Source organism: Sinocyclocheilus rhinocerous, unplaced genomic scaffold, assembly GCF_001515625.1.
Source record: "Sinocyclocheilus rhinocerous isolate Xijiao unplaced genomic scaffold, SAMN03320098_v1.1 scaffold2080, whole genome shotgun sequence".
NCBI lineage: Eukaryota > Metazoa > Chordata > Actinopteri > Cypriniformes > Cyprinidae > Sinocyclocheilus > Sinocyclocheilus rhinocerous.
In genome coordinates this window covers 333,820-348,973 of record NW_015661867.1, presented here as the reverse complement: position 1 = coordinate 348,973, position 15,154 = coordinate 333,820, and the positions used below count along the sequence as shown (strand labels likewise).

General features: G+C 36.6%; 1 protein-coding gene across 1 annotated transcript; it reads left to right on the top strand.

Moving 5' to 3' along the window:
- The first annotated feature begins 1,376 nt into the window (after nucleotides 1-1,376).
- Nucleotides 1,377-11,863, top strand: LOC107726543 (transcription factor AP-2-alpha-like). The gene is made up of 7 exons (XM_016536171.1): nucleotides 1,377-1,475; nucleotides 5,327-5,746; nucleotides 6,434-6,485; nucleotides 7,983-8,183; nucleotides 8,682-8,825; nucleotides 10,619-10,760; nucleotides 11,465-11,863. The coding sequence occupies exons 1-7, from the start codon at nucleotides 1,413-1,415 to the stop codon at nucleotides 11,751-11,753; spliced, it is 1,311 nt and encodes a 436-aa protein (XP_016391657.1). The 5' UTR covers nucleotides 1,377-1,412; the 3' UTR covers nucleotides 11,754-11,863.
- The last annotated feature ends 3,291 nt before the right edge of the window (nucleotides 11,864-15,154 follow it).

Sequence of the window (15,154 nt, the reverse complement as noted above, 5' to 3'; positions counted from 1 at the left end):
GGAATACATTAAGTTCTTTAGGAAGAAAAAAAATATTTTTTTCTTGAGTAGCCAATACATTAGTTGTCGCCAACAACAACATCAACGAGAATTTCGAGAAAATTCCATATTCTATTTCGTAACAAAATGTCAGTTTGTATAGGCTACAATTCTAAAACATTTTTATTATTATTAAACTGTAAACATAAATTGTTTTTTCTTTTTTTTTTCTTTTCTTGTTCCGAATGACATCTCTGACCACACGCTTCAGTATCAGACTGGGTGCATGCATTTCTGCAAATTATTAATTTGTGCTTAAAGGTCTAGCGCCTTTTGAAATCTCTCTCTTTCTTTCATTTAATTTTAATTTTTTAATTTTAAATTCACTTAAATTTAATTTTCATTTTAAATTCATTCTATAAATAGATGTCTTTCTGATGTATACAGTAAAAAAGCATAATAAAGCCCTGTCTAAAAAGTGGGGTGCCATCTTTTAGGCTACAGCAGTAGGCCTATATGTAGGCTACTCAATAAGCTAATTTCTCATTTGGCCTATTATTAGTTATTCCCCGATATCCGCATGTAGAGTTATTTTTCAAGAGTTTGGTCCATTCACAAACACAGGCACTTACAACCGACTAGCTACTTATTGGGGAGGGGGTTGGGGGAGTGATATTTGTTTTATTAGCCTACATTTTGTATTTACATTAGCATACATCTCATTATTATTATTATTATTATTATTATTATTATTATTATTATTAATATTATGTTAACTATAGTGGGAGAAATACCAGTGCTGTCTTAAATTAGTAAAAATATATTTGACTAAGTTTAAAAGGATAAAACACCTTTTCTTTTAGGGACAACGAATGAAACTGTACAGTACGTCATCCAAAAACACAAGATGTATGTGTATATGTAGAATACATAATATGAAAACACACTTATACTTTTTATGCATGCTGACTGCATAATCCGAATCAGAATCAGAATGAGCTTTATTGCCAGGTATGTTTACACATACGAGGAATTTGTTTTCGTGACAGAAGCTTCCACAGTGTAACAGAATGACAGTGACAGAACAAAAAAACAGATAAAAAAAAAAAAATAAAAAAAAAATAGAACAACTAAAATAAGGAATAAAAGATATAATAATAAGTAATAATTAATAAGATTCAGTTTTAACATTTTGACACTTAAAACGGGAGGTTGGAAAAAACACTCTTGCTGCTTTCTGTTCATGCTAATGTGCAGCAGGAATCTCAAAACGTCGTTTACCTTTTCTAGGTGTTGTTGCCTTACACGTGCCTGTAGCAGAGCGCATGCGCCGTAAGGTGGTCCTCTGTTTTTATTGCCAGGTGAGTAGATTTTGTTCAGGTAAAGTGGATTTTTGCTTAAGGACACAAGACCCAATGAGATAACTCTGTGTGATGTACCACATTCAGAAAGAAGACACAAGAATGTCATTAATGGGCAAAATGGGAGACTGGCAGGTACGTTCTTTTTAAGGTATATGAGGGTGATGAAGGTGCACGTTTTTACCTTTTTATAGCCTATAAGTGAGAATTAAGTCTTCTCCACGGTAGCTTTTCAGAAAGGTTTTCCAGACAGTACTAGTCATTAACCAATGTGAATAAAATGCTATACACAAAACCTGTAATTCACGCAGGTAAGTTTGCGTTTGAGACGGTGAAAGATAAGAGTGTAGGCAAAGGCGAGACAGCGGTGAAAAAAATAAAATAATAATAATTTCATGATACATTTTCTCTAAAATAAAGTACCCTCGGGGTGGCTGGTGAGAGAGTCAAAATGTGTTGTTAGATATTGGATAAGCAGACAGTTTATTTCATTTTGCTCACTGGTGTAAATGTTTTAATTTGACTCACTCATTTCCGACATTGTTGCAATTTGGTCATTTTGTGCAGACCTACATAACGAATTTTCCTACAGTAACATAAACGGGACATACTTAATTTATTTATTATTTTATCTATAAACTTTTTTTTATCCCTGCAACAATAAGTCACAATTCATCCTTTGTGTCAAACACGATTCTTAATTCGATGTGACCCATCATGACATTGTAAAAATAAACTAAACAAAAAAGAAAATCAGAAAATAAACGTGAATCAGTCATTTTGCGAATAGCCTACAACACCATAAATAGCCTAACTGACAGACTATGTTCATTTAGATACGAATACTGTGAATGGACAATTTTCCCAAGATTGCCAAATAGTGCTAAGAATTAAGACTAGTTTTGCTTTTCTTTTGTGCGATTGGTTTCAGTGACGCGGACCCCCAATCAATAAGCAGAGAACAACAAAGCAGCACCCATCCATTTCTATTGCGCGTTTCTCTGCCTCTCTTAAACGTCATTGTGTCTTAGTTTCTTTCGGCCTCTCATTAATGACAACTGGACTCACCCCACCAAAAATGGTAATGGAGATAAGGGAGAGACAACGCCTTAGACTCGGCGGCCTGTCTCCTGACCTCATTCACATTTAACAAGCCATGTTGTTGTGTTAATTATTTACATTTATCAAATTGCGCCGTTACACGCACTAAATAGATGTATACCTACTGAAGAATAGACTTTTTTTTGCGTAACACTATTGAGAGTATTTTACAGGCCCAAGCTCACTATAGGACTAAAACAACAGTTTACAGTTGTAAGACTGGAATCAGTGTGCTTTTGCCCACTAAAACACGTGCATGCAGCAGTTTAACATTGTTCAATATATATTTTACAGGCTGCATTTGGGTTGTAGATTCGAAAACGTAGAACGTCTTGAAGAATGCATGTATGCAAAGCGTATGGCCTTTGATAAAAAAGAGAAATCTTTTTAATGGTTCATGTTATTCTTGGACTATCAATTCCGCTCTGAATTAATCCAATTGGATGATTAATTCAAATGAAAAGGTGAAGTCCTCCTTCACCACTGATATTAACCCCTGCATTTACAGTTCCCTTTTGAAATACAAATGAAACTCAGTAAAGGTATTCTTATTGGAATTCTCGTTGCAGTATACCTGTGTATATTCATTGGCTTTGGTCTCTTGATATGCTAATGAGGGTTATTACAGTAGAGCTCGAGTCTCTCTCTTCCACCATTAGAGGGAGATCTGAGCGCGCAGCTCGAGCCTTGTGCACTGTGTCAAACTCAAGCGAAGGCGCACTTCACTCGATCCACAACCAATGAAAATGCTTTGGAAATTAACTGATAATATTAAATATGAAGACTGCGAGGTAAGCGGCTTAACCAGGCTTTTAATACAAGATATTGCATGATATTTACCATAATTCTGAACGGTTTAACTTTTAAATCAGTCAGCTTATATTTTAATTTTTTTCTTGCTGTGTGTATCATTAAATTTAACACAAGAACAAGTGATAAATAACATACTGCAATACTGCATGACCCAGAAAACATGTAATTTTCCAACAACATAATAATAATAATAATAATAATAATAATAATAATAATAATAATAATAATAATGCACGTAGGCTATCACACATTAAATGCCTCTAGAATTTATGTAGAACACAAAAATCATTAAAACGATGTATTATCGAAATATAGACAATAAACAAACTTACCAAACGTAAGTTTTGGTAAACAATCAAACGCAACAGTGGATCATTTCGTTTTCAAATAAACGTATTTGTCAAATTATTATTTTTTTAATTTCTTACTTGTCTTTCCCCTCTAGTATTTGGCATGATTTGTTTGGTGAATGCAGTAATACATGGGAGTAGTTTTCGGAGTGGTGAAGCCAGTAAAACGTGTTTTCGCTAGTTTCTGGAGAATCACACACGCCATGATCAGGAACGAATATCTGCACTCGGCGTGTCCTCGTGAGTTTCTTTCTCTCGACGCACAGACTCGCATTAATTGTAATAAGTAATTACTTTCCGTTTCATAATAATCGCGCGTGATATGAAAGCTTAGAGGGAAGTGTGTAGGATGAGTATACACGCGTAAAGTTGGTTGAATATTTGCTCTGGCGGTGAGTTAAGCTGCGTCGGCGTGTGTTGATTCGTCTTGGCCGTGGTTAAATTCGTGGTGAGGGATGGTTAGAGGGCCATGGAGCACGAAAAGACGAAGACTAATGTGAAAAACAATGAGGTAGACGAGCATCCAGTGAACAGTAAAAATGTGCCAACCCAGATGCCCTCAGCGTTTGCTGGATTTTCACCAGAATCAGAGGTGCACATTGTTTCCTTCCTTGTGTTCTTCCCCCCTCGTTCGGTCTTTCTTTCACTTTTGCTTGCCCTCGAACCTTTTAAAATGTCCCCCCCTCTCTGATTCGTCAGACGCAGGAGAATGTCCCTCTTTTGTCTCTCTCTCCCTCTCTCACCCACTCACTCTCTCTCTCTCTCCTCATCTCTGATTAGATATACTGATTCCCCATTCAATGGACGTCATTTAGTGCAGTCTGCCTTGAGTTGCTTCCTCGCTTCACGATCGATTTCCGACCATTCTTCTCTTATTAAGTATTCGTGTAATATTAATAGTCATGAATATCTATACTATTAGGAGTGCAGAGGAAGAGGCAGATCTGTGCTAACATGAGCTCAAACGAGGGAACAGTTCACCGACAGAGCCGGGAGACGCCAAGGGGATCTAAGAAACTTTAGAGAAAATCATTGCATCTAAAGAGCAGATGAAGAACAGTGGGAATTTACCCAGATTCTGATGGATTATTGCTTTATTTGAACGCTGGCCACCGCCACCTCGCCCTACAATTATCATTGGCTTGATTTAATTTGCACGTTCATTTTTCGTTTTGTCCCTCTGAAATTCTTGTCTTTTGAAGTCCTCGGAAATCATCGCTGATGTTAGTGCACAGTTTTTCCGCGATGGTGAGTGACTGTCGGGAGTAAAGATCTGAAGACTGCGCTCAACATTTACTATCCGATTGTTTTTTATTTGATTTTAATTATCATTATTAGTTTTATCCGGTCGTTTTGTCTGTTCCATCATGCAAGCGGTTATTGGTAGCATCAAATGCTATTACAACGACTTTATACTTAATGTGAGCTCTGGTTATTTTTATTTGCCTCTCAGTAGGATCTTTAATTGCTGAATGAATAAACCATCGATGTACATTTTAATGTAGAATAATATATTAGCCTATTCTATATGAATATTATTCTTATTTCAATGTAGTGTTGTTGTTTTTGATATTTTTGTTCTTGACCAAATCAAAGGCATGTTCGGTTTTCTGTTGAAATAAATTACTGTATAAGTGCGATAACAAATCTCTCTTTTTTTCTTAAATAGTAATAATACAAAAAACAGCACTAAAACAGCACTGTATCTTTTTTTCTCCTAAGGATCGCCATGACGGGACCAGCAATGGCACAGCCCGGTTACCCCAACTGGGCAGCATGGGCCAGTCTCCGTACACCAGCGCTCCTCCGCTCTCTCACACGCCCAACTCAGACTTCCAGCCGCCATACTTTCCGCCACCCTACCAGCCCATCTACCCGCAGTCTCAGGACCCTTACTCTCACGTTAATGACCCGTACTCCATCAACTCTCTGCACGCCCAGCCTCAGCCACAGCACCCGGGCTGGCCTGGCCAGCGGCAGAGTCAGGAGAGCAGCCTGCTGCACCAGCACCGCGGGTTACCGCATCAGCTGTGCAGAGAGTACCGCAGAGAAGTGCTACTTCCCTCGGGTCACGGTATTGAGACTGGACTCACGGATTCAATCCCTATCCATGGAATACCTCACTCTTTAGAAGATGTTCAGGTAAGGAGAAAATCTTAAACCTTATAACATGTAACCTTCATACTCCAAAGCCATTATTCGGATTTGCTGCTGGTGCTATTTTCTGTAGAGTCTCGGACAGTCAAATATCAGGTCACATATTTAAATTGTTCTTAAGTTGTTGTTTTATTGAATATATTATGGTAATGCACAACAGAACGATTTTTTGTTGGAATAAATTGGTTAAGTTGGTAAAAAAAACATGTGGAAGTTTTTAAATTGTATTTAAATGTATATTTGCAAGTGGTGATCAATTATGTTCGATATTTTTGCCTTGATGGCCTATGATAAACGTGGCATGTTTTGTGAGGAAAACAATTTAGGGGAAAAAAAGTTATTTTATGTAAAATTCTATTTTAAACTACAGCGTGATTAATATTGTCTGCCATTTTTGGACGTGATTCTTGGCTGCCCCCCTTTTCATCAGTAATTTGATTGCATTGTGCCTGCTGAAGAGATCTGACGAATCGAGTCTGGACAAAATTCTCTGTTCCACCATAACTGCATGCTTTATAGGTTCGCCTCGTTGATTTTTTTGGGTAGATAACATTCAAATAAATATATTTACTATTATTATATTTTATGATATAAAACAATATCATTCAAGCATTTGCTATTTTAATTAGATACTTTAAATAGTAGGCTACAGACGTAATTAATATGGGTCAACATGTTGAAGATCAAGGAATTCACATCCCAGACCAAACTGTAATCAAGAAAGGTAAGCAATTTCCTCTCAAATACCGTATGTGTTTCCACCAGCAGCTCTCCGCTCGTAAAGTCTACCCTTGCTTGCTGTGAGACAGATCGGGTTAATTTGTAGGCCTTGAGATAGCCTGACGATAAGGCACAAACCATTTTAACCAAGTGTTCCATAGCGATAACTATTCGTGTAGCTAATATGTGTGTGTTAATGTGATGGTGCTTGACTTAGCTTAGTCTGTGACTAAATTTAAAATGGTAGCCTTTAATGAAATTTGCTGAATGTTTCATTCAAAGATGATATGAGAAACGCGTGTAGATACTTAGTTTACTATGAAACACATTTGTTAAAGTAAATTAAATATATGTCTACGGTGTAAATTTCAGTATAAGTCATTATTTTGCAATTACGTGTCTCTTTGTTTCGTTCGGATCGCAGATGGTCAAAGAGGGCTGCAGGAGAATGAGTGTGTTGAGATCGAATTGTTTTCTCATATTTACGTGCGCTGTGGTTAGATTTGATTTTCTTCGTTTTGACAATGTAAAAGCTTTGACATGTTAAATTTGATGCACCGTGTATAAATCCACAAAAATACACGTTGCACATACACCTAATAATTGCGATCTCACGAGTTCGTTTAACTCCTCTTGTCTCTATTAGTCTCCACTGAGCTATTAATGTCACTAGTGATCTATCTAGTAGTGCCTGTGCTTTTGTTTCCGGTTAGCACATAAAGAAACAACGGGCTCTGCAGCAGGATTTAGGCCGGGACACTTATTTGTAAGAGCTTGTGAGTCTGAGTGTGTGTATTTCGGATTTGTGGGTGTCATTCAATGTGCTTGAGTGGCTAGGTTACCGACTGTTTAGAGATTAAAACTAGTTTGTAATTATAAGAAATAATACGCAGTTTTATTTGTCGGAAGTAGCCTATTGGATTAAAATTTATTATTATTATTATTATTATTATTATTTAATAGTAAAATGCAATAGTAAAAATACATATGTATATAAGTATATGTTAATAAACATTAAGCCTATATGTTAATAAACATTTCCTTGGATTATGCCACTTTTGTTACTCTCTCTCTCTCTCCGTTTATCAGTTTCTGTTTTATGAATTCCAACAAATAACAGCTACACTGAGCAGTTAGTGGAAAATTTGAGGCAATGCCATGCTTGTTGAACTGTCATTTTCTCCGAGCTTAGTGTGAAGTCACCATTGCGATAATATGAAATATTTTGATGGCTGGGCCACTTCATTACTTGGGGTATATTGCAGCAGTTACATTCATGAGATGAATGAAAAGCTATTGCTGTATCTATTTTCCTTCCTCTCTGATAAGACCATATTGCCTTTGATTCCACATAGGCGTGCAAGATGATGTGCAAATAAACAGATATGTCTAATCTTACTCAAAAGCTTCCTGCTGAATAGCAATTCATCTTTTTTTCCATTTGGTTGGTGCTGTAGACTGAAATGGGGGGCCTAATCATGTTCTTTTTTTTTTTTTCAAGGTCCTGTTTCCATATCCAAGAACAACAGCGTCTCTGCCATACCGATACATAAAGACGGGCTTTTTGGAGGTGTGGTAAACCCAAACGAAGTGTTCTGTTCGGTTCCGGGTCGTCTGTCTCTTCTTAGCTCAACGTCAAAGTACAAAGTCACAGTAGCGGAGGTGCAGAGACGCCTTTCTCCGCCTGAGTGCTTGTATATATATATATATATATATATTATACTTGTAGTGGCCTACCCAACTGCAATGAGCACACGCTGTAATATCTTAATGCTACACGAGTTAATAGACACTTGTAACCTCAGTGTGGCATTTATATTTCACGTGATGACAGTGGGGAAATAAAAATGTGTTTTATTTATTTAGATTTTTACTTTTGAAACATTCCATGGCATCCCCTAAAGCAAAATGTCTTAAAAAGTAGAGGTCTTTCTTTTAGTCCTTTAGCATAAAAAGTAACTTGAAGTGCTGTTATCTAAACTAAACAGGTCTCTTGGGGGACAAACGACTGATTCTTCTTCTTCTTTTTTTTTTTTAAATTATTCAAGGTTATGCGTGCTCCGGGCTATTATAAATATTATACATTTTAATATAAATTATATGTAAATATATAGCATGTATAATGTATAGCATATATCATGAATAGCAGTAAGATAAATAATGATAACATAATTACAACACGTATAATGACATTTAATAACATTTTTTTGTAATTTACTTCAAAGGGCCAAATCTAAGAATGGCGGAAGATCTTTAAGAGAAAAACTAGATAAAATCGGATTAAATCTACCAGCAGGGAGACGCAAAGCTGCCAATGTTACTCTCTTGACGTCACTGGTGGAAGGTAAGTTTCCTGATAAATATGCATTTTTAATAAAGCAGGTGTTTATTGCTGCTACATGAGAGCCACTCTTAATCAGCATTTGCATTCATCCGTGAAAAGGAGAGAGTTTGTCTTGCAAGCAACAAAACTGAAGAATAAAAGAAAAGAGAACGGATTCCAGAGATACAATTTGGAAAACAATTTTGTGGGATTACAGGAACCCCCCCACCCCACCTCCTTTATACGTTTAGCAGCACCACTTGTTTTTAAATTTGAGCATGGTGTGAATTCGGGTGTCTTTGTAGGGGGCCTACTTTGTGTAATATTTGCAATGTTGTTTCATGGCACTTTGTTTTATGCAGTTGCTGGATATATGGTACCACAGCTGTAATCAGTATGACATGTTATTATTATTATTATTATTATTATTATTATTATTGTGTGGATTTTAGCCTGCTTGATGCAGTTGACCTGTAGGTTGAAAGCCTATTATAAAATATAAATTAGTTAATTATGTTGCACTGCGAAGATGCCATTGCTGTTGAATAAATCCATTTTGCTTGCAAAGTTGGAGGTGATTATTCCGTGCAGTCTTTTTTTTTTTTTTCAAGGTCCTGTTTCCATATCCAAGAACAACAGCGTCTCTGCCATACCGATACATAAAGACGGGCTTTTTGGAGGTGTGGTAAACCCAAACGAAGTGTTCTGTTCGGTTCCGGGTCGTCTGTCTCTTCTTAGCTCAACGTCAAAGTACAAAGTCACAGTAGCGGAGGTGCAGAGACGCCTTTCTCCGCCTGAGTGCTTGAACGCTTCCCTGCTCGGCGGGGTCTTGAGAAGGTTATGTGTGGGTTTTGTCCTTGTCTGCTTGATGCAGTTGACCTGTAGGTTGAAAGCCTATTATAAAATATAAATTAGTTAATTATGTTGCACTGCGAAGATGCCATTGCTGTTGAATAAATCCATTTTGCTTGCAAAGTTGGAGGTGATTATTCCGTGCAGTGGTATTTGGTGTGCCATGAGTTTTAAAGGTGAAAGCTGGAGACGGTTCATTGGTTCCTGTTAATCATTGCCGCTGAAGACTGAATGTTATATTCATCGTGCTTCATTGAAATTTAGTCTTGTATGGTAATGAGCCTGAAGAAATGTATGATTCATGCGAGATAAGGGCGAGGGGGTGGGGGTGGTGGACACACAAGCAAACGCTGATTTAGTCAGAGGACACTGGCTTTCTGAAGTGCTGTTATTGTTTATCATCTACTCCATTTTATGGAAAGCAGTTTAGTAGCTTTGATGCTAATTGGCGCATGCGTTCTTCCGGATTCTAAGCTTATGACAGGAAGGTTCGCAGTAAAAATCCAACTGTTTCAGGAAATTAAAACCAAAAAAGAAAAAGAAGAAGAAGAAGAAAAGCCAAACACACATATCTAGTCCGAGTAGGCCTAACCTATTTTACATGGCTAGAGTATAAGAAGGAGGTTTACATTTAAAAAAAAAACTGTTTTATATAGAGCATCCTTCTAATATTGATAAAAGGATCACGAATCAATGACATGTCATTTGGAGTCTGGTGTTCTATATCTGATGTTCTGTTAATCTCACAAGGAGGGCAAATTTTGATGCATGCATTTGACAGAATTCAATTTTCTATAAGGTAACAGAAAATAAATGTGCATTAACGATGTCAGAATTGATAAATACCGATGTCCTGCTCAGTGCCCGAGGACGTTAATTAGATGACAATTATGAAAGATGTTAAATACTCTACATTTTATTGCAGTAACATGTTACATATACTGACTCTCATTTTCTTTTAGGTGAAGCGGTGCATCTGGCCAGAGATTTTGGTTATGTATGCGAGACTGAGTTTCCAGCCAAGGCGATAGCTGAATACGTAAACCGACAGCATTCCGACCCAAACGAACAAGTCCAAAGAAAAAATATGTTATTGGCAGCGAAGTAAGTGCTATTCTAACTATTTAGCGTAGATGTCAACGCGCATTTCACTGTTTATGACAGCGTCTTTTTTTTTGGTAATTGTCGTGTTGTATTTAACACTAGATTGAAATGAGCTTTCCGTTAGATACACAGGTGCCACTATCTATGTGGGCTATAGCTTTTAATAAATATGGCTGGAGTCAATGTCTGCATTTTGGAAACAAGCGGTTTCGTAAAATACAATATTTGCATTATTCGCAACCTGTAACGAATTAGTAGGCTATTTTTTCGTAAATTAATTTTTAGATTTCCTGCAAAATAATAGGCTAAATAAATAATAACAAAAAATAAATAAAACAAATAAACAAACTATGAACATGCGCACCACTCTGAATTAAAATATATTAGGCTAATCTTAGAAAAGGAATAGCGCTATGACACTCTTCTTTAAATGTCATGGAGCCTAACTTGTAGGTGAAGGCTAATTCAATTCTTACGTCTCCATTTGACGTATTACTGACAAATATGCGACTCTCTTTTCAAACTAAGCTTGAGATGTCCATCGCTCTGATGGACACTGCCATTGATTAAGGGACACATAAGCACATAGTCTCAATACTGTCTTACTCTAATAAAGCACATAGCCTAGTTTTAATTCTGACTTCATACCTTCAGCTGTAATTAGGTTAATCCTGACACGCATCCTGCATTGTGTCTCCTTCTAGACAAATCTGCAAAGAGTTCACGGACCTGCTCTCGCAAGACCGCACGCCCTTGGGGAATTCACGTCCACAGCCCATTCTTGAGCCTGGGATTCAGAGCTGTTTGACCCACTTCAGTCTTATTTCTCACGGATTCGGGACTCCGGCCATGTGCGCGGCCCTCACGGCGCTGCAGAACTATCTGACGGAGGCCATTAAAGCCATGGACAAAATGTACCTGAACAACAATCCTAACAGTCACAACGAGACGGGGTCGAAGGCGGGTGACAAAGACGAGAAGCACAGAAAGTGATGTCCAGCTTCCACATCCCAATTAATGACAAAATACATATGTAACAAACACTAGTGATCAAGATGAAACACTGAACGCAGCACCTCCCGATCTTGACATTTTGAGACTTTTTTAAAAATAATATCCTAATAATAAAAACAGTTCACTTTGGGATTCGTGGACAAGGCATTTCTTTAAATCAAAACAAAGCAGTGTGCCAATAAAAGGAGTAGGCTATAGATCTGCCACAGCAGGACTTTTCATGAACTCCCTTTATATGAGTTCAACGGACTGAAATTCAGCGATTTCCCCCCAGTATCCCCATTTACGATTGTAGCCATGTGACAACAAGAAGCTGAAAGAGGAAGATTTTTTATCAGTATTGTGAATCATAAACTTGAAAGAAATCTACAGCTCCATGCCATGACTTCAAGAACTGACTTTTCACTCGACCAAGCGACCAACTTGAAATTTGAATTTCAACACGATTCACGGTTATATGAGCGAATCTGTGTTCATGTATGTATATATTTATTTATGTGTAATTTAATGGGAATTGTAAATATGGTACGTCTGTTCAAACTTCTTTTTTTATTTATCTGGTGCCTCCTGTTTTAGTGGGTTTGAATATTCGCTTAGTTCTTCATGTGGTTTTATGGTTCTTAGAAAACAGAAGTTTGGGGTATTCTTCTCTGGGATATTTTAAATTAAGCCCTCTTGTAGCATGTTGAGACGACACTGAAGCAAGTGAACAAATTCAAAGAAATAAACATCAATTTCTCTATATATTATCCTTATGCCATTCAGTTTAGATCCAAAAAAGGTCATTGCAGAGACCCCAACGACGCTAGTTTTGTGTTTCTATCTTCTTGTTTTTATACGAGCTTTTTATGTGTTGTGCTAATCACCTCTTGTTCTTCCCTCAAAGCACCACAAGAGCAATAAATGGATACTGTCTTAAGAATTCTTCTTCTTTTTCTTCCTTCCTTCCTTTTTTTTTTTAATTATATTTTTTTTAATATAAATTTAACATTTGGGACTATCTGATATCTTGTGTGTCCATTGTCTAAATTGGAGGCGGTTTTATCTGTATTGTATAAACCTGTGCTGGCAATAGCTCCCTTGCCTGTCAATGTATTATAGTTCTTTGTTGCCCAGAAAAAATTAAATAAATAAAAATAATAAAAAAAAACTAAAAAATAAATAAATATTTGATACGCTTCATGTCGATTTTTATTCATTCCTTTTATTATTTACTGCTTGCTGCGACGTAGCCTATTCCTCTCTCGCTCGTTCGCTCGCTCCCCCCTCTCTTTTCTGTTCAGCACAGTTACTGTAATTGAGTTTAACTCTCCCTTGACGATTGCTCCATGCAATAAGCAGTTGAACCCATTGTTTCTTTCAAGTATAATAATAATAATAATAATAATAATAATAACAACAATAACTTGCTTTTAACTCTTAGTTCAGAGTACAGGATCGTTCAAATATGGCAGGGAGCTTTTTGCCAAGCCAAATGACACAGAAAACAACGAATTCTCTTTCGTGTTTGAAGTGAATGTGTGTAGTTTTAGCCCTGGAGCAAGAGCGCTCTTTAAATCAGTCAGATGTAGAATCCAGCTGAAGGTTAGTGCAGTTGCCATTTCCATGCCTTTATTTGTAGACGTCACCTTACTTCTAAAACACTACTGTCACTATGCTAAATATTTATGTAATTAAAATGCAGATCTATAGTTTGCTGGAATCAGTTTACGGTTCGTTTGAACGAAATTGTGGGCATGGCACTTAAACGTTAAAACAAAAAGCAGCATGCATGTCGTAATTTTACTCTTCCAATTTCGTTTAGTCATTGGGCACACTTGCAGATAATGTCATGCAGGCACACGTATGGTTATTTTGTGCATTGCATAACTCAGATTCAAATAGAGATTGATTGTTTATTGATAACACGCCCCGGAAATCAATCTCCATTGGAGATTGCTGGATTTGGCTGAATTCTGGTCATGTACAGCAGACGTCTGTCATGGCACTGCAAAGAGCTGCCTGCACAATATTTTCACCGTAGTGGCCATTTATATATATATATATCGTTTTTTTAATGTTCTCAGTCTGTTCGACTCAGATGCAGTTGTTTTCAAATAACATGAACGGAGCCTAACTGTACATGTCCTTGGCATAATTGCAATGAACAGTGCAGCAGCAGGTGAAGCGAGGCATTGTCTGTCAAGACTGTTTTTGTTGGCTGCGTCTCCGATTGTGTGTGGGATTCTAACCTCGGGCACAATAGCTCTCTCAGAAAGGATACCCGGCTGTTCCTCCTGTTCAGGCGCAGAAAAACAGTCATGAATAGTCATTTTAAGGGAAATCACAATCATGTTAAATCGTATTAATCGATATTAGGAATTTCTTCACGTGCATGTGTCATTAACGCTAATGTCATTGATTAAACATATTAGAGGCTGAACAATTTTTATTTTTTTTAACGCAGTGAAAGCATTTGTATATAGCTACCACACAAGCATGAGCGTTATGCCTTTTTATTTATAAAAAAAACACCAGACATATCCCGTGTATTTACGTCAACGCATAAACCACATAGAGATCTTTTGAAATCTTTTGGAATTTTATTTATTATTATTTTTAATTATTATTTTTATTATATATATATATAATTTTTCTATTTTATTTTTATTTTTTTATTTTATTTAATTTTTTAGTTTATATATTTCAATTTATACTTACCGGTAGTTAGTTTTAGAATCAAGAAAGTTTAATTTAGTTTTGTATATATATATATATATATGTATATATATATATATATATATATATATATTAAGAAATAATAAACTCAGTGTGCCATAGTAATATTTTTCCTTTTCGTTAATAAAAATTAATTGTAGGATGCAAAGCGATGAATAATTGTTACTACGTATGGAAGTATGATGAATGATGAATCAAATGGAAACAAATAGCGCTAATGCCTCAAACATGGAAAATGTTTATTTGATTGCGGTTACAAGTTATTATAGGCTATATTGCCTCACGCAAAATGACTGCTTATCTAAATCCTGACGCTTAGGAATGTTGTAGGAAGGAAAAAACGCATTGTTCGGGACAAATGACACACGTCCCCAATCGAATGAAGTGATTCTATTTCAAAGAAGTTTTCAGTGGGGCGTAAAATGGTTAATTGTGTTGGACTCGTAACTTCATCACCCACTCAACTGACCCCTCCCGACTAAATAGCGGACCCCCTTAATGTCAAAAGAGGCCAGAAGCGTCATCAAATCACCATGATTACTTGAGACATAAGGTAATCGATTAGTTAACATTAAGTGCCTTTGAATAAACAAATTATTCTAAATAAGTGGACTCGTTTATGAATTCAGAAATTTTGGGTTTGGATATAGAATGAAGTCTCT

What these genes read in the sequence shown, in the direction of transcription:
- LOC107726543 (XM_016536171.1), top strand. Translation starts at nt 1,413, where the DNA reads ATGTACCACATTCAGAAAGAAGACACAAGAATGTCATTAATGGGCAAA. An exon ending in GCAAAATGGGAGACTGGCAG is followed by an intron (nt 1,476 to 5,326) that starts GTACGTTCTTTT and finishes TTTTCTCCTAAG; the next exon opens with GATCGCCATGACGGGACCAG. An exon ending in AATATGTTATTGGCAGCGAA is followed by an intron (nt 10,761 to 11,464) that starts GTAAGTGCTATT and finishes GTCTCCTTCTAG; the next exon opens with ACAAATCTGCAAAGAGTTCA.